This window comes from Marmota marmota, unplaced genomic scaffold (assembly GCF_001458135.2).
Source record: "Marmota marmota marmota unplaced genomic scaffold, marMar, whole genome shotgun sequence".
NCBI classification, from domain to species: Eukaryota; Metazoa; Chordata; class Mammalia; order Rodentia; family Sciuridae; genus Marmota; species Marmota marmota.
In genome coordinates this window covers 39,007,934-39,025,948 of record NW_026000174.1, presented here as the reverse complement: position 1 = coordinate 39,025,948, position 18,015 = coordinate 39,007,934, and the positions used below count along the sequence as shown (strand labels likewise).

The window sequence follows — 18,015 nt, the reverse complement described above, 5'->3', positions numbered from 1 at the left end:
CCAATACAGTAAAGGGACGTTGTAGTCACAAAACAAGATGGTGAGGGCTGATCCAAGGTGGAGAAGTGGGGTAGAGAAAACGGGATTGATAGTAGAAATATTTTGAAGGAAAACATGACTAGGCAATTCATGTCTTCTCAAACTTCATTCCAGAATTTCTAGCCTCCACTAGGATTGCCAAAAATATCAGAAAATGTTGTTAAAAAAAGAAAAGGTGGTAAGTACCATTTGTTCGGACAGAAAGTATTAGTTTGGTGTTGCATTCATTTACTTGAGGTCCTTAGGTGTAGGCAGACAGACTTGCAGAAGTGCCACTCAGAGGGCAGGGCTGGTGGTGTGGGGTTTGACTTTATCAGCATGTAGTTAATAACTGAATCTCTGCTGATGTTCAACTTTGAATGCTGCCATGTTTGGACTTACAATGAAAGCCAAGTGATATTTATTCAGATGCCAGTTGTTTCTTCAGAGTATTTGCTTGTGGCACTGATGAGAAAATCATCCATAAAGCACTAATTACTTTTCTAATAAAGCTATTAATAAAAAGGTAAATGAGACCAGTGAAAGGCCAAGTAAACCTCAAGTCAAGGATAGAAAAAGGTATCATTAAAAGACTCATTAGTGTAGTGATAATAAAGTAAGATGCTTCAGTATCTCACACCATTATACACAGTTAGTATGAGTAAACACTTATTAAACTTACATGTCATTCATTCTAAAATTCACTTTTTAAAAAACATTTGTCCAGTGGGCTTGCATCTTCCATTATCTTGACATTATCTCGTTATTGTTGGTTATCTAGTCACTGCATAGTTGCCACTGCCTTAAGAAATTTACTTTGCTTTATTTAAAAAGTATGCACAAAATTATATAGGAAAAAAAAATGTTTCCAGATAAGTCAAAAATAACTCTTTCTGTAAATATGGAATAAAAGTTCTAAACACAAAGCAATAGTTTGCAGTTTTCTTTTTTGGCAGTACATAAAACGGTGGGCTTTAAATTGATGGTATCATAGATTTGTAAGTAATGGTATTAAAAATTATTGATAACAGCAGATTTCCACCAATATGATATAGGCGACTATAGTAAAGTCTCCTAAATTTGCATTCTTTAATTGACCTAAATATGAGGATGCCATGGGGTTATTTTAATTTGGACTGGGATTATTAGGAGAAAGGGTTTTCTTTCATTCAATGGTGGAAATACCACCTGCCCAGAATAGAAACCTCCTTGGAGGATCCATTTCTTTGATGATGCAGAATCCAGAATATTTACAAAACTTTAAATATTAGCAGAATGAACAACCACATTTAATACAAACCAATTTGCCCTTCCTAATCTCAGATCACTGTGCTGTCCATACACTTATGAGTATGCTTGCTTATGTGCAAATTGAGAGTGAATCTACCAGGAAATTGGTATTTAGGGATGATATAGTCTCTTGGTGGTAGAAAATGTTCTCTCTTTCAAAAGTGGAGCACAGAAACATTTGATTTTTCAATACAAAAGTCTTCAGCCATTTCTGCACTATGGCTTAGTGACTGGAGGTAGGTTGGCTTTGTGTTTAGTAACACTTAATGGGCAGAAATAATCTCTTTTCCTAGGGACTTTCACAGCATGATGACACTTTGTGTGTGTGTGTGTGTGTGTGCACATGCGCACGTGTGCACATGTGAGTATGTCTGTCTTTTTATAAGTCCATGCTCTGGAACTGATAAGTAGGAATAAATAAAGTTAGAGTGTCAGGGCTGGGGAATGCTACTCTTTACTACTAAGGGACACAGTACTTCAGGTAAGTGATTCTTAAGTCCTTCAACACCTGACGGTGACCTTGGGTTGGTCCATAGGTATGTTTTCATTTTACTTATTCGTTTATCCTAATTGGCTTCATAGAGAATGCTTGCAGATGTAGAGCCAAATTTAGTAGAAAAACCCTCTGGCAAACAGGAAGAGATTAATTTTGTGGTGTGCCATTAAGGGACTTCCCAGGAAACTTCAAACGCACAGAAAGAAGCATTAACTGCCTATTCCAAAGTGTGTAAAATACAACTCAGATTTTTTTAAAGTCATGATAAACTCAAGAGTTTACACACACACACAGGACCAATAAAAAGAGAAGTTGAACTTTCTAGCTAGATCAGTATACTAGGCAGAAAAGTCAAAGGGTGAGGGCTTCAGAGAATTTGTGGAGATAAACACGGAGTCTGCATATGGGAGGCATTTGAAATTGACTTAAATTCCTTTTTAATGCTGACTTTTCCAGTTTTTTCTAAGTTGACACATTGTTTTCATGACATCAGCCTCAGGCATAGAAACATCATTAGAATGAATGGAGAGAAAATGATTTCTGTTTGGGAATAAGCAAAACATTTTTAGTGATGACCACCCAGGTGTAGTGGAAAGAACACTGGATTGGAGAATCCCGAGTTCTAATATAAACTTTTTTTTTTTATGACACAAGGCCAGTCCTGTATGGTCTTTGTTTTCCCTGTCTGTAAAATCCAGTAGAAATATCTATCATCTTCACTATAATAGATTATCTCTGTGAGAGAAGAAAAATAATGTAAAGGCTCCTTATAGCTCTCTGATGGCTGTTCATGACTAGGCATCACATAGCCAGAGCTTCATCGGATCCCTCAGGCCACTGCTGTTTTTGTCACACATTCCTACAAAGGGATAGCATTGCTAACTTGAAAAAAACATTTCGCTTGCAATTGTTGCTTAGTAACATTTCTGATTTTGTGTTTCTTGTGACAGCATGAGCATAGATCATTAAAAATTAAACTTATGAAGCTGCTAAAGTGGGAGGAAAGAGGAGAAATGAAGCCACAATTTTTTTCACTTGCTTAGAAGCCATTTAATCTCAGGTTTATATGCTAAGTCCTGGGGAGAACACTGCATGTTTCTGGTTTATATTAAACCACATATTGCACACTACTGACATTGATTTGTGTCTAGTGCAGCTGGAGTTGATCACCAAGATGTAAAAAACCTTGACCCCACAGAATAGTCTGGAATTACAATCAGATGGGCCACATAGTATCCCTGTGAGGAAAAGAAAAAAAAAAGAAAAAAAAAAAAAAAGCACTAACCAGTTTCTTTTCATTTTTTTTTCTCCTTTCTCCTTTAGTTCCACCAGGTGAGAAGAGTGATGACCATCCTTTTCCTTACTATGGTTATTTCATACTTTGGTTGCATGAAGGCTGCCCCCATGAAAGAAGCCAACGTCCGAGGACAAGGCAGCTTGGCCTACCCAGGTGTGCGGACCCATGGGACTCTGGAGAGCGTGAATGGGCCCAAGGCAGGTTCACGAGGCCTCACCTCATTGGCTGACACTTTTGAACACGTGATTGAAGAGCTGTTGGATGAGGACCAGAAAGTTCGGCCCAACGAAGAAAACAATAAGGACGCGGACTTGTACACTTCCAGGGTGATGCTCAGTAGTCAAGTGCCTTTGGAGCCTCCTCTTCTCTTCCTGCTTGAGGAATACAAAAATTACCTGGATGCTGCAAACATGTCTATGAGGGTCCGGCGCCACTCCGACCCTGCCCGCCGCGGGGAGCTCAGTGTGTGTGACAGTATTAGTGAGTGGGTAACAGCGGCAGATAAAAAGACTGCAGTGGACATGTCGGGTGGAACCGTCACCGTCCTGGAAAAAGTCCCTGTGTCAAAAGGCCAACTGAAGCAATACTTCTACGAGACCAAGTGCAATCCCATGGGCTACACGAAAGAAGGCTGCAGGGGCATAGACAAAAGGCATTGGAACTCCCAGTGCCGAACTACCCAGTCGTACGTGCGGGCCCTCACCATGGATAGCAAAAAGCGCATTGGCTGGCGGTTCATAAGGATAGACACTTCCTGTGTATGTACATTGACCATTAAGAGGGGAAGATAGTGGCTTTATGTTGTATAGATTATATTGAGACAAAAATTATTCTATTTGTATATATACATAACAGGGTAAATTATTCAGTTAAGAAAAAAAATAATTTTATGAACTGCATGTATAAATGAAGTTTATACAGTACAGTGGTTCTACAATCTATTTATTGGACATATCCATGACCAGAAGGGAAACAGTCATTTGCGCACAACTTTAAAAAGTCTGCATTACATTCCTCGATAATGTTGTGGTTTGTTGCCGTTGCCAAGAATTGAAAACATAAAAAGTTTTAAAAAAATGATAATAAATTGCATGCTGCTTTAATTGTGAATTGATAATAAACTGTCCTCTTTCAGAAAACAGACAAAAAAAAAACCACAAAAAACAAAAATTTGAACCAAAACATTCCGTTTACATTTTAGACAGTAAGTATCTTCGTTCTTGTTAGTACTATATCTGTTTTACTGCTTTTAACTTCTGATAGCGTTGGAATTAAAACAATGTCAAGGTGCTGTTGTCATTGCTTTACTGGCTTAGGGGGATGGGGGATGGGAGGGGTATATTTTTGTTTGTTTTGTGTTTTCTTTTGTTTGTTTGTTTGTTTTGTTTCTTTTTTTTTTAGTTCCCACAGGGAGTAGGGATGGGCAAAGAACTTCTTCAGTGTCTATTCTGGTTTATAAAAGATACATTTGTATGTTGTAAAGTTGTTTGCAATATCAATCAGATGACTGAAAAGTGAATAAAAATTAAGGCAACTGCATAAAATGCTCACACTCCACTTCCCATGATGCACCTCCCAGATCCCCCTCCTCCAACCCATTGGATGTGGGTTAGGGAAAGCATCTTTTATTGGAAGAACCTACGTTTGCTCAAAGCACATTCTTTCCCTTCCTCCCCTTTGATTCCCTCGTTGTTTTGCTTTGTCTTAAGGAAGAAAAATGAATCGCGTGCCCTACAATATTTTACCACTGTGGTGAACAAGTGAATAAATTGTGTCACATTGTGGCACTTGTGGAAACAGTGATTTTTATTTTTTTAAAGAAGAGAAAAAAGAACATCAGGAAGTAACCCAGAAATCAAGATTCTTTTTTATGAGGAGTAAACATTTGGGTAAATCATGGTAATGCTTTAAAAAAATATGGTAAGACTTCACGGTGTCTTGCAAGTGAAAGGTAGAGTTCTGTATGAACTCAGAAACACCTAGATCAGAGCAGGAATCTACATGCCAGGGAAATGAGTCTAAACAGCCCTATGGAGGCTGGGTAGAATGTACCATTTCCGGGCAATGCAGGAAGAATTTTTGAGTGGCCATCCCAAGGCCTAGGTAGAGGTGGGGAATGACCCTTAAGACTTTCCAAAAGGAAAGCCTCAGAAGCACCCTTCAGAGGTGGCTCTGGAATGACATGTGTTAAGTTGCTTGGACCTCATGCTTTAAGTGCCTACATTATCTAACTGTGCTCAAGAGGTTCTCCACTGGAGGACCATACCCAAGCTGACTTATGCCCTCCATTCCTCTCCTGGATAATTGTGCATAAAGTTGGACTAGCCTGGAGCAGATTTGGAGTCAAATGTGGCATTTGCTATCATGAGATTGATGCAATGAAATAGAAGATGTCTGCTACAAGAACACATACTTGCTTTGAAACTACACTTGAGGAAACCAGGGTTTTATATTTTGAGAACTTTTGGTCAAAGGAGAGAACAGGAAAAGGCCCCCAAACTTAGGCTGAATGATGAAGGCCTGAAAAGATAGAAATCTTGTCCAGAGACAAGACTTGGGAAGGTGCCTTGCTCCATAGAAGAGGCCAGAACAGAGCTGACAAAGCTTTGCTCCCCAAGTGAAGGTCACAGCAACCTCCTGCCCATTCTGTCTGTTCAAGGAGAGGGTCACTGCTGCACCTCTGCCATTTTGGGTTAGGAGAGGTCAAATTAGGAATCTGAAATAGTGTTCCTGGGAAAAGTGGATCCCAGTGAAAATTAGTGCTAAGCCTATCTACCCATTCAGCTCACTTCCACACCTGGAAATGATAGTGTTTACCACCTGGGACAGTGTTCTAGAGTATCAGAAAAAGCTGCAAGCAATTGTTGCAGGGTGAGGAATAAGCAAACAAGGATGTCCATTGTGACCCAGGGAGTGAAGATGCTGTCAGCAAATTTCTGTCTTTCATTTAGAGGTAGCCTGTCTTTTAGAGTACAACCTGAATACCTATCTTTAAATGAAGAAAGACTTTATGTAGTATAGGTTTGTTTTGTTGTGCCGTTCAACAATATTATCTTTGTAATTATTTTTCATCTGTAAGGAATGCTTTTGGAATGTCTGCTGTATGCTAACTTTTCGCAGCTTCCTTTTGAGGGACAACATTTAAAAAACAAACAAGTCCCTATCCACAATCTTAAGGTACTGCAAGGGCCAGATCTGTTAAGTTTTGCAGGAGACATTTCAGCAATTGTGTGGTCAGTGGCTCTCTCTTACCCAATGAGATACATCACAGTCACATGCTTGGTGGTTTATGTTGAACTAAGATTTATTTTGTTAAACTCTCTCTCTCTCTGTTGCTGTTCGTTCTTGTTCTGTTCTGTTCTGTTTTGTTTTTAAAGTCTTGCTGTGGTCTCTTTGTGGCAGAAGTGTTTCATGCATGGCAGCAGGCCTGTTGCTTTTTTATGGTGATTCCCATTGAAAATGTAAGTAAATGTCTGTGGCCTTGTTCTCTCTATGGTAAAGATATTATTCACCATGTAAAACAAGAAAAAATATTTATTGTATTTTAGTATATTTATATAATTATGTTATTGAAAAAATTTGGCATTAAAACTTAACCACATCAGAAGCCTATTGTAAATACAAATTCTATTTAAGTGTACCAATTAACATATAATATATGTTTTAAATATAGAATTTTTAATGTTTTTAAATATATTTTCAAAGTACATAAAATCTGGGGGTTCTGGGTTTTTTTCTCTTCACTGTAAAACAAACATGAAAACGTGTTTTATTATAAATACGTGTGTTCCTTGCTTTAAGATCAACCTGACTAGTAGCAGCAATTGAATAGCCCTCCAGAGAGGATGCTAATTTCAAAGCACTGGAAGGCCAATCCTGCAGTCTGTGAGCTTCTGAGAAGCTCTAGGATTGATTCTGTCTTCCAGGGTGGAAAACAGAATGTCATTTTCTAGGACACTTGAAAGTTTTTCCCTTTGAAGTGATATACTTTCATCAAATACCAAACCATGTATCCTAGCAACATCCAGATCCATGAATCAGGGCTGGCTGGCTCTATTTGACTATAAAATAACTGTTAAAAAAAAATCAAAGTAGGTCTATTTAGGGATAATGAGAATAAATTGGCCCAAATTTAGAAAGTCAACTACTGGAAAAAAAAATGTAGATATTCAATATTTGGAGATAGGTCATGTCCCCTTGGTTTGGAAACAATGCCATTTGCAGCACGTATTTGTATCTATTGCATCGATTTAATTTTTGTACATGGAACACGAAGATTTTATATCATAGTACCCATGATCTAACAGATTGCTAGGATTTCTAAAAAGATTTGCCTCCGTGATGGCTGCCAAGCCGCTGGGTAATTTAGTTAAAGTGTTTAAAGTTATCACTAAATCTTAGGGAAATAAATGGAAGGATTTTAAATTAGAGAAAGGGCCATTAAGGAAAAAAAGCATCTGTTCCTACTCTTCAGACTCCCCATTTGAACACTGAACAACCCATCCCAGAACGTGGTGAACTATATCTGTGCAATGTATCATTTCTATTTCAAACATACACACATGGTTTCCTCTTGTATTGTCTTATAAATAAGGATCAGGAAAGTCATAACAAACATTGACTTGTGTTGTGTATATGGAAGAACAGATCGAATGAGATGAACTGCTCTATTATAATCTGTCCAGTGAATTTACTTGCACTGGAAGAGAAGACCTTGACTTGCCAGACATGACAGCCCAGCCAGGGAATTAGAACTTTGTTATACTTCCGACTTAACCAATTATCATAGTTGAAAAAGACTAACTTAAATGAAGGGTTGAGGAATAATCGAGAATTAAATGTGTCATTCAAATTACTTGAAGTTAATGGAGTTTGGTAAACATGACAAAGTTTTCAATAGGGGACGAGGTCAGAGAAACAACAATGAAAAGGAGCTATCCATTAACTTAACTAACTTGGAGTTGACGGGAGTAATCAATTTGTACTGCATTCTTTAGGTAAGAAGGTAAACCTGCTTAATCATTAAGAATCTTGGAAAAGACTCAGATCATTGCTTTCATCTATTGTTTTTTTTTTGTTTGTTTGTTTGTTTTTTAGCCATATTAGTAAGCCTCTGTGGTCATGCTGTGTCTATGAAGTCTTTTTATTCCCTGAATAATATCACAATTCTGAGTAAGAGTTTGAACTAAACCTTAGAAGGAATTAGTTAAGTTGTCCCTCATTCATTTAATTGGTTACTAGACTCTAGGTAAAATGTCTTTTTTTTTTTTTTTAATATGTGTCAAACACCTCTTGAACCACCAAAAACTGTCAGTCCTTGCTCAGCCAGCACTCCAGCAGCATCAGGACTTATGCCTAAAGGAAAACATTCCTGTCTCTTGGGTTCTAGCATTGAGCTTACTCTGTCAGTCAGTTTTAGTGAAATAGCTACATTTCTGGTAAGCCATTGTTGGTAAAGAGTGATGAGAAACAATGCATGTTCAGAAGTACAGGTAGATAAGTATTGAGCATAGAAAGATCCATGCATAATGTAATCCAGCCTCAAAGCAAAATTAGTGTTTGATGAAACCTGGGCCATTCTTTTAGCTGTGGGTTAACTGTTGTTTTAAGAGTGGTTTTTGATTGGGGGTAGAAGGGGTAGGGAGAGTGGCTAGGACTCTGGTTCTTGTTGGTTACATTGAACTAACTGGGGCTGGTGAACTCACTACCTAAGAGCCAGGTATAGTGACTAGAGTGGATGCAGCCACACCAGTCCACTCCAATGTATGGCCATTCCAGCTAGTAAGCACCCTGCCTGTACCTCTGCCTCCAGTCTTCTAAGCATCTTCATCTTTTCTTTCAATTCTTGCCACTGTTCTCCATGGGGGGGGGGGGAAATGAATGCAAACTCCTTGCTTTTTGAAGTGTGATTAGATGCAGTAAATTTCCTGAAGAAAATATTTAAATATTAACAGAAACATACTGTGGTCTCTTACACCTTATATTCCTCATTAACAAAAAGAGCTATCGATGTGATACACTATAGGATTTCTATAGGCCTTTACCTCAACCCCTTCTATAGGCACCAATCACCATAGCAGAAAACTCCCCACTACCACCCCACCATTTGCTTTTCTGAATAAAATAAATCCTGTGTGTACTTGATAATGTCAGTAGCATGGATTGTAAAAGCTAGTATTTCAATTAATAAATGCTACCACACACACACTAAACAAGGCCTTTGCATTCATTATATATTCAAGTGTGACCTGCTTTTTTTTTTTTTTTTTTAATCTGGCAAAACAAAAGTACTTTCCTTTGGAAAAATGTGCCATCTATCCTGAAAAAAAAAAAAATCTCACAGAAAATGCTTTAATTAATGGTAGGGTATGTCTTAAGTTTGTAAAGGACCAAAAAGGGTTAGTTGAAATACTGAGCTTGAGGTGTACACTCCACATTTAGAAAGCACATAAGGATTCTTCCACAGCTCTGCACTTTGGTACTGTATTCTATTTCAAATGGTTCCTTAGAAACCAGGAGCTGGTTTGCGTAGAATGGCTGAACCCAGGGGAAATATTTTTGTCTAGCATAAGTGCTCACATTTTGGAAAAATCCATATCAAGTACTGCAGTGCACAAATTTGTTTAGTCAGGCTGTACACTCTACTGAGCCACAATATTTAAAAAATAGTTTCTAAACTGAAATTTGGTGCATGTCAAAGGGGAAAAAGGAAAAAGAAATAAAATACAAACTTTTAAACAGTACACACAGTGCCTATGTCTTTTGCCAGCGGACTGACACAGTGATTTTCAGAGCATGGTGTCCAACCAGCAGCAGTAGCAGAATCTCTGGGAACATGTTAGAAAACCATATTATCAGGCCCCACCCTAGATTTACTGAATTAAATGCTCAGGATAGGGCCCAGCAATCTGTTTTAACAATCTCCGGGTGATTCTGTGTCCACACAAATTTGAAAATCACTGGACAGAGGGGATTCAACAATCAGCCTTCCATGTGTTCTACACAATTGGAAGATGGAACGGCCCAAGAATTTGGAACTGTGAGTTCTGATCCTAGTCAGGCACCCACCTCTTTCCGTGACCCGGCAAACAAAATTCAAACCTCCTATATTTCTATTTCTTAAAACAGAAGAGCAATGGGTACTGAGGGTGCACTGGTGATTTAAAAGCAAGCATGGAAATGTGTATCGTAAAAGTTCACTGCCATTTATAGCCAACCATTTTTGTTTTTTCCTTTCATTTCAAAGCAATATATGATTCAGGAACCAGAGCAGGTAGTCGTTTGTAACACATTTGGAACAACTGCAAGAAATGAGAAGCAACATTCAGCAAATTAATGAGGAAAAGATTATTCCATCTGGGGAGCTGGGTTTTGCCCATGCCAAACGTGGCCCTCTCTCTCGGTGAAATAAAGCTGTATTGGTCATAAATTAAATAAACATTCTGAATTAATCAGCTGTTAACATCTAGCTGAGGAGTCCTAAGTTCACCGCTGCAGGATGATCCCTTTGAAAATAAAAAGAGCACCCCCAGTCTTTGTGACATACCTTTTCCTGATGGTAGGAATTAATTTCTGGAAATGATAATCTATTCCCATTCCCTGTACCATCTCTGTGTATATGTGTATGTCTCTATGTGTGCATTCTCCTTCCCTTTTTAAATTTCAAACTGCATCTGAAGATTTTCTGATTGTGGGATGAAGAAGAAGGTATCCAAATTTATTTCCCACCCATTAGGCAATATGGAAAACTGAATTCCAACAACCTTGGCTTAGGAGCCAGGAGTCCTGTTAGTTCAGTCATTAACTAGGCTGGCCAGCCTATTTCTTCTCCATAAGCCTTTAAGCCCTTGTTTGTCACAGGAAGAGGCTGAACAATACTGTCTTGGAGGTAAATTCAAGCCTTAAGACACTACAATTCCATTCTTCCTACTTCATCATCTGCAGTAAAAAAGAGATGAAAGAGATTTCAGAAGCCCAGAAAGGCTGGGGGAACATTCTTAGATAATTCACTGTCCATCTCCTGTATCCTTCTACTGTTGGTGACCTTATTACTTGGCAATTGCCACAAGATTGAAATCAGAGAGCACCCTGGGGCAGGATGGGGGTTGAAGAGGAGGTAATGTGCCCCAAGGAAGGTTTTCATATGCAACTATAAAAATGTCCCCAGCTCTGTCATAACCAGGCAGAAAACACTGATTTTCAAGATGTAGACTCTTTCTGCTTGGTTCTAAATCTTCTTCAAAGCCAGGCAAGGATACTTACCTATGTTTTCTTCCTCTCATATGTGCCATATTCCCTGATGCCTGGCAAAGAAAGATCTAGTGTGTTTGGCTGAGCTGAAGATTCAGGAAACGGTAGATTAAACTGCTGGATCTACATCCTTTAGAGTCACTGTTGATAGAACTTTGAGACAAAATGGGCTTTCATCCTAATTCCTCTGAGCTTTATACCTTCACCAAGGATATGCAGCTCTCAGCTTGCTTCATTCTACCTACCCCTAGACACTCCAGAGAGATCCTCCTCTTGAGAGGATACCCTTGAAAACAAGAGTGTCTCATGATAAACCATTAGGAAATCATTCTGAGTGTAGCCTTGGCCAGCTTAGGAGACAAGCCTCATTGCCATGCCAGGGTCTGGCATTCCTCATTCCAGCCATCTGACTTTGGCTTATTCCTGGCCCAGAGTCCTTTGGTTCTGAGTCTTTCAGAAACTCCTGTTTTCTTTCTAGGTCAATCCACTTCTGTTCCCATTTCATGCCCACCGGGCTCTGTTTCCTCTGGGATCCAACTTTTCACCACTCAGAATGCATATAGTATGGTAGTTAACATTAGATTTTGGAACAGACCCCTGGATCTGAATCCTAGCTCTGCTACTCTCTAGCTCTGTGACTGTGGGAAAGTCACTTACCTTCTCTGTGCCTCCATTTCCTCATGTAAAAAAAAAAAAAAACAACAGGTAAAAATATCACCACTCCCCTCAGGATTTTGTGAGAATCGAAAGAGGCAATGCACATAAAGCACTTGGAAAAGTGAGGAGTATACACAAAAGCCTCAAAAAGTATTTACAAACACGATAAACTGGGCTCACCTACAGCAGACTTCAGAGATTCTTTTTCTAATATTCTTTAACTCCTGGGAGTATCTCATATTGTTTATGTCAGTATCCAGGGTTACTTGTCTTTTGGAAGACGTCAGCAATACTGCTCAGTAGTTAAGTGGTAGCCTTCTACATAAGACAAATGGAGAAGATATACTACACTAGAGGCGCTTTTCTAGATGGTATATTCCAAATGAAGCCTATTGCCTCTGAGTATCATCCCAGCCGAATGCTGATGTCTGAAGCCAGGGTGGAATGGATGAACTCACATAGTATGAGAGAGAATCAGGGCCACAGTCACATTTCTGAAAATAGCCTTGGCATCAGCCTTCTTCCCCCACCATAGATGTGCCTCCTGCTCATCACACAGTGACGGTGACCAGAGCGTGCTTCAGATAGGCAGTGCTAAGCACCTTGTGCAGATTTACCCACTAACAATCCATAAACTAGGTGGGAGTTTTAGTGCTCTTCCTCTAGAGACGCAGAAACTAGGGCACAGAGAAATTGATCAAGTTGCCAGAGGTTGCAATACTAATTAGTAGTGGAGCAGAGGCTGGGATCTATGCAATTTAGATCTGGAGCCACTCTCCCGACCCTTGCACAATCAAAAGAGTGTGCAGATGGTTGGGGAGATACAGAAGCCAAAAGAATGGAAAGAAGTTAGTGTCATATTGAAGAGGACTTGGGCTTCCATCGAAAGGGAAGAAAATAGGGGTCCTTATTTTTAGCTTTGGAGGGAGCACTGACTGGCTCTTTCAAGGGTTAACACGCAAACAGGCACACATTGCATGAAGGCCCCTCCCAAAGTGGACACCACACTGCTCTGTGCAGAACAATCTGGGGGCAGAGTTTCTATACTTTGTGCCAACTGTTTCCAAAACCTAAGAGTGATGCAGCTGTCATCCTCAACCTCACAGCAAATCCAAAAGGCTTCCTGTTGGTCCCTAGGATTGAGTAGACAGGCAGAGTATTCTGAAACCACTTGCTAAACTCAGGGATGCCCAATTCTCCCAGGTCAGTGCTTTGCAAAGTTATTTTGTATTTTGGATTTGTAGAGAAGAGAGGGAACAATAATCAGAGCCCTGTGGGTCTGCAATGGTCTCAGATACTAGCACAGGCCTTCTCTCCTCCATTTTTCCATATATGGCAGACATCACACCTAAGTCCTACCTGAGCTCAGTTTCAGCCTCGGAATCCTTCTCCAGGCCATGCTCTATGTAACAACTGACAGTTGAATAGAATTGATCCCCCCCAAAATGAACTTAGCTTGCTTTCCTAGCTTCCCCGGGTTTTAAGAACAAATCCTGAAGGAGGTGGAGTAGATCAAGAAGCAAAATCAAGGTGCTGAGGACTAGGTATGCCCTGAGGTTGAGCAGAAGTTAAGGGTAAACAGGCGAAACATGTCTGTAGACATGTATCTTGAGAGTGATGTCCATGGGCTTCAGATAGACAATCCACATTTGAGAAGCCTAGTAAAGGGTGATTACTGTAGGAATTAGTTGAACACATGGACAAGACCTTGGCAAGGGACAATAATCCCTAGTTTGTACCAGATGTCATGCTAAATGCTTTGCATGCTATGTAAAATACTCATCGACCACGAGGCAGGTGTAATTTTAGAGACAAGGAAACGGACAACACAGGAGCTAAACAACTTGCTTAAGGTCAGACAGTTAATAAAGATAGTTAGATTTCAAGCCACATCTCTATTACCCCAGAGCCCCAGTCTTAACAGCCAAACCAATTACTCTCAATTCTGACCTGTACTTCAAATCATGTAGAAAACCTTAAAAAATATCTATAACCCAGCAGGTCCCACCCTAGGTGAGTTAAATCAGAATTTCTGGGACTGCAGCCCTAGAAAATATTTTCAAAAACTTCTCTTTGGTTCTATTGACCATCCAGGGTCAAACTGCTGCCCTAGATTCCTCTTCTGCTGAGAAAACAGGAGTCAGAGATAGAAGAGAATTCTGCCTGCCGAAGCTGGGCCCTAACCTGGGGGCTAGGACTCGGTCATGAGATTCTAATGACTGGACCCTAGTCGGCTAAGCTCTTACTTGTATTCAGTTTTCTCTAGAACTAGGGTCCTGTCTGTCATGCTAAGGGTGGAAGACAGAGCTCTGTGAACTTCTCACAGGCAGGTCATTACCTGCCCCCCCTCCAAACAACCTGCTCCAAGCCAGCAACACGCCCCTACTTGTCATTTCACTAATGCTTGGTTTATTCTGCTGGACTCCGAAGGACTTTAAAAAGTTCAAGCAAGGAGAAGAGAAAAAGCCAATCTATGTTGATTTTTTGAAGTGTTTTCTCTGTTTCCAGAAGTGACCATTAAGTAAACATTTGGCTTTGTCTTCTGCTCCTTCTGATCTTTTTATTTATTCCCCACCCTGTCTCAAACCGCCAAGCAGTCAGTAGTAATTGACACTTAGTAGGAAAAAGAAAATCTCTGAATCTCACAGCCCCTTCCTGGAGAGTTTCTTTTAGCAGCAATGCAGGACATGCCCAGCTTAGCCAGGCCACGGGGCTAATCGAATTTGGCAGATGCTCTGCGTCAGCAGGCACCAGGGTGCTAATGCCCCAGGTCAGCTGGTGAGAGGGTAAGTGGGCAAGTGTCTGGCCTCTTCCCCATGTTTTTGGAATAGGAATCTGAGTCCCAGTAATCACCAGCCTGTGGGACCAGAGGCTATTTTGGGCCTTCTCTTATCCAATGGAAAGTTAGGGGTGGTGTCATCTGAAACTGCCAAGGAGCATCCAGTTTCACTCTTATCCAGGACAAGTCCCTAGAGGAAATGGAAGCAATGTCAAGGAGACCAAAATGCAGGTGTCAGAACGTCCTGTTGCTTTTGTTTCTGTGCTCTTTCAGTTTTTCCTTCCATTTTTGGCTCACCTTTCTACTACTCCAGCTCAGGTGTTCATTACGTCTCACCTGAAATATTCTAGGAACCTTCCAGTGGACTCACTATCTCCCATCCATTGTTCTTGTCCCCTTCCAGCTGATCCTCCTTGAGAGCTGAACGATCTTTTGGAAGGTTCAGTGGCAATCATGAAGGTGAAGGTGAAGACACGAGTATCACATCATGCAAGTCACCATACCCACCTATACACAAATGCACAGAGTTGGTGGAGATGAGGATGTAGTCCTTACTGGGACTACACAGGGATAAGGCCTAGTGTTTCTGTAAGGGATGAAATAGACTGAGAGGAATGTTCTAAGGCCCTAAGGGTCTATGTAGGTGCACACAGTCTTGGAACCCTCAAATTACTGACCCCAAAAGCATCCAGGGTGGTCCTTTCTGTTTAATGACTGTATATACTTGAGAAGTATAGAGGGTAGCTCTAATTGTGACCGTTTCTCAGGGAACTAAGGCTGAAGGCTATGAGTAAGTAGTGGCCTAATTATAATATAAACTCAGAGGACATTACTTTCCAATGTGCCATATTAATACAGATACATTGATATGGATGGGTGGGTGGATGGATGAATGGATGGATAGATGGATGATATGATTTTCCTCCCTTGGACACATGGAAAGGCTCTTTTTTTAAAAAAAAAATCATTTATTTATTTATTCTAATTAGGTATATAAGACAGCAGAAGTCTTTTTGATTCATTGTTCACAATTGCAGCGCAACTTTTCATTTCTCTGGTTGTACACAATGTAGCCTCACACCATATGCGCACTCACACATGTACCATGATGTCCATCTCATTCTCTTTGTTGTTGTCAGGGCACAGATAAGTCAGATTGCCATTGAAATTCTTCTAGGATGTGATTTTAAGTTATGTTCCTACTAAAAGTTCAATTTTACTGGATGCCTTGCAATTTGAATTCCAGTGACTGGCAATTTTACCCTTGTGCATTCTCTGGCTTTACTCTGCCCATCTCAAAATGGCATTCAGCGCTTCTTTGTATTTTTCACTCAGAATCCACTCTCATCAAATCATTAATGAGCAATGTGTATTTCATGGATTTCTTAGTAAGTATGGAAAATGGTGCTTATATTCCATAATATTTTGCCTTTAAAATTCTTATTAAAAATGACCTATGAACCCTTGTTCTTGGTCAGAAACTCACTGAGTGTTCTTGTGACCACTACCCCACATAGCATTCATCCCTGATCCCCTCTTCCCACTCTCTTATGTAGAGAAGTTTCTATCTTCCAATCCCAAATGCTAGTCTAAGACTTATTGATAAACCATAGTGGACTTATCAAAACAACTTTTCAATCAAGTGGGTTTCCTTGTACAAAGGAATCTTCTCCTAAAATTATTAAAAATATTCCTACACACTACAGAATGTTTAAGGTTCTATTCCAAGAGGCCCTTAGAATTTTTCTAGCAGAAAGTAATTGCTCCCTTTAGTAACTAGACAGTAGTTATTTGTGTGACCGAGCCCTTTATTTTGCCCTATGCTCTTCTAGGGCAGAGGACATTTCCATTCACACGCATCTATTGCAGTCCATCTGGCTGTGGGCCAGAAGGCATTCAACAAGTTTCTACTAAATTGAATGAACGCAGTGGAAGTCTACATTTTAAGTGTATTTGGCCATAAATGGTTACAAAATAATCATAGCACAAGAATGGATCTCAGTAGTCAGGAAAATCTACTTAAAAGTATATGTAAGATAGGTGCAGTGGCACGTGCCTGTAATCCCAGGCTCGGGAGGCTGAGTCAGGAGGATCACGAGTTCAAAGCCAGCCTCAGCAAGGGTGAAGTGCTAAGCAACTCAGTGAAACCCTGTCTCTCAATAAAATACAAAATAGGTCTGGGAATGTGATTCAGTGGTTGAGGGCCCCTGAGTTCAATCCCTGGTACCAACAATAACAACAAAGTATATGTGAGTAATTTTCTACCCTAGATGTAAGTTAGCTATCTGGGGAGTTTTAAAAAATCATATATCTAGGCCTCATCCAGATCAAGTGAAACAGAATTTCTGAAGGTAAAGTTCAGGCATCAATATTATTTTCAAAACTCCAGGTGATTTTACCAGAGAGGCAAGGTTGAAAACTTAAAATCTGGAGATTTGGACCCATATTTTTCTCTGGGTATAATCCATGATAGAGGAGAAAGACAGAATACTATGGGAAAGAGCCATGGATTTGTGTTTTATTTTTCATTTTGTACATGTTTTAGTGTTTGCACAGTGCTTTTACACACATGTGCACACTTGTGCACACCCCCTACTTGCTATGGAGCTTCAGTAATGTGTTCAATTTATGACCATGAAGAACAAGAAGCCTCGAGAAGCACTGTACAAATAAACTTGCAGTTGCTGGATCAAGTTATTTCTTCTCCAGAATCACAGCTCCACTTTAATGGCTTTGGATTCTGGTTTCACCAAAAAGTCAGTAACCGTGGTACTTTCTTGGTACAGAAAGATAAAGAACTTGCTGATACCAAATTATCCAGCCTTCCACACCTCCTCCCCTGCCACACACCAGTCTGAACCGACCATGCAGAGGAAAATGAAGGGAACGGTTTCTCCTTGGTTTGGATACTTTCCACTTGATGTTCTTCCAGGCATTGTGAAGTGGAATTCCTTTTAGTATATGTGACTGTAAAGAGATGGATTCTTGAAATGGAGACTTTGAAAAATTAGGATGAGCATATACAGAAGGAATATGTGCTCCTGGGAGTCAGCAGACTGGAATCCTTGACCTTGCTCTGCCCCTTCACCAGCCATGTCAGCTGGGCAAGTTCCCCTCATTTCTTTCAGCCTTGATCTTTTCCTCTGCAAGAGTATCTTAGTCTCTGTGTGTGTATGTATGTGGTGTGTGTGTGTGTGTGTGTGTGTGTGTGTGTGTGTTATGATAACA

General features: G+C 40.0%; 1 protein-coding gene across 5 annotated transcripts in view; it reads left to right on the top strand.

Moving 5' to 3' along the window:
* The window catches only part of Bdnf (brain derived neurotrophic factor), a 51,645-nt gene extending 47,254 nt beyond the window's left edge, over positions 1-4,391 (top strand). For all 5 annotated transcript variants that reach the window (XM_015476463.2, XM_015476474.2, XM_048788521.1 and 2 more), the window contains exon 2: positions 3,128-4,391. In XM_015476463.2, the coding sequence (XP_015331949.1) occupies positions 3,128-3,892 (765 nt within the window). In that variant the 3' untranslated portion in view covers positions 3,893-4,391. The remainder of the gene's footprint in view (positions 1-3,127) is intronic.
* The last annotated feature ends 13,624 nt before the right edge of the window (positions 4,392-18,015 follow it).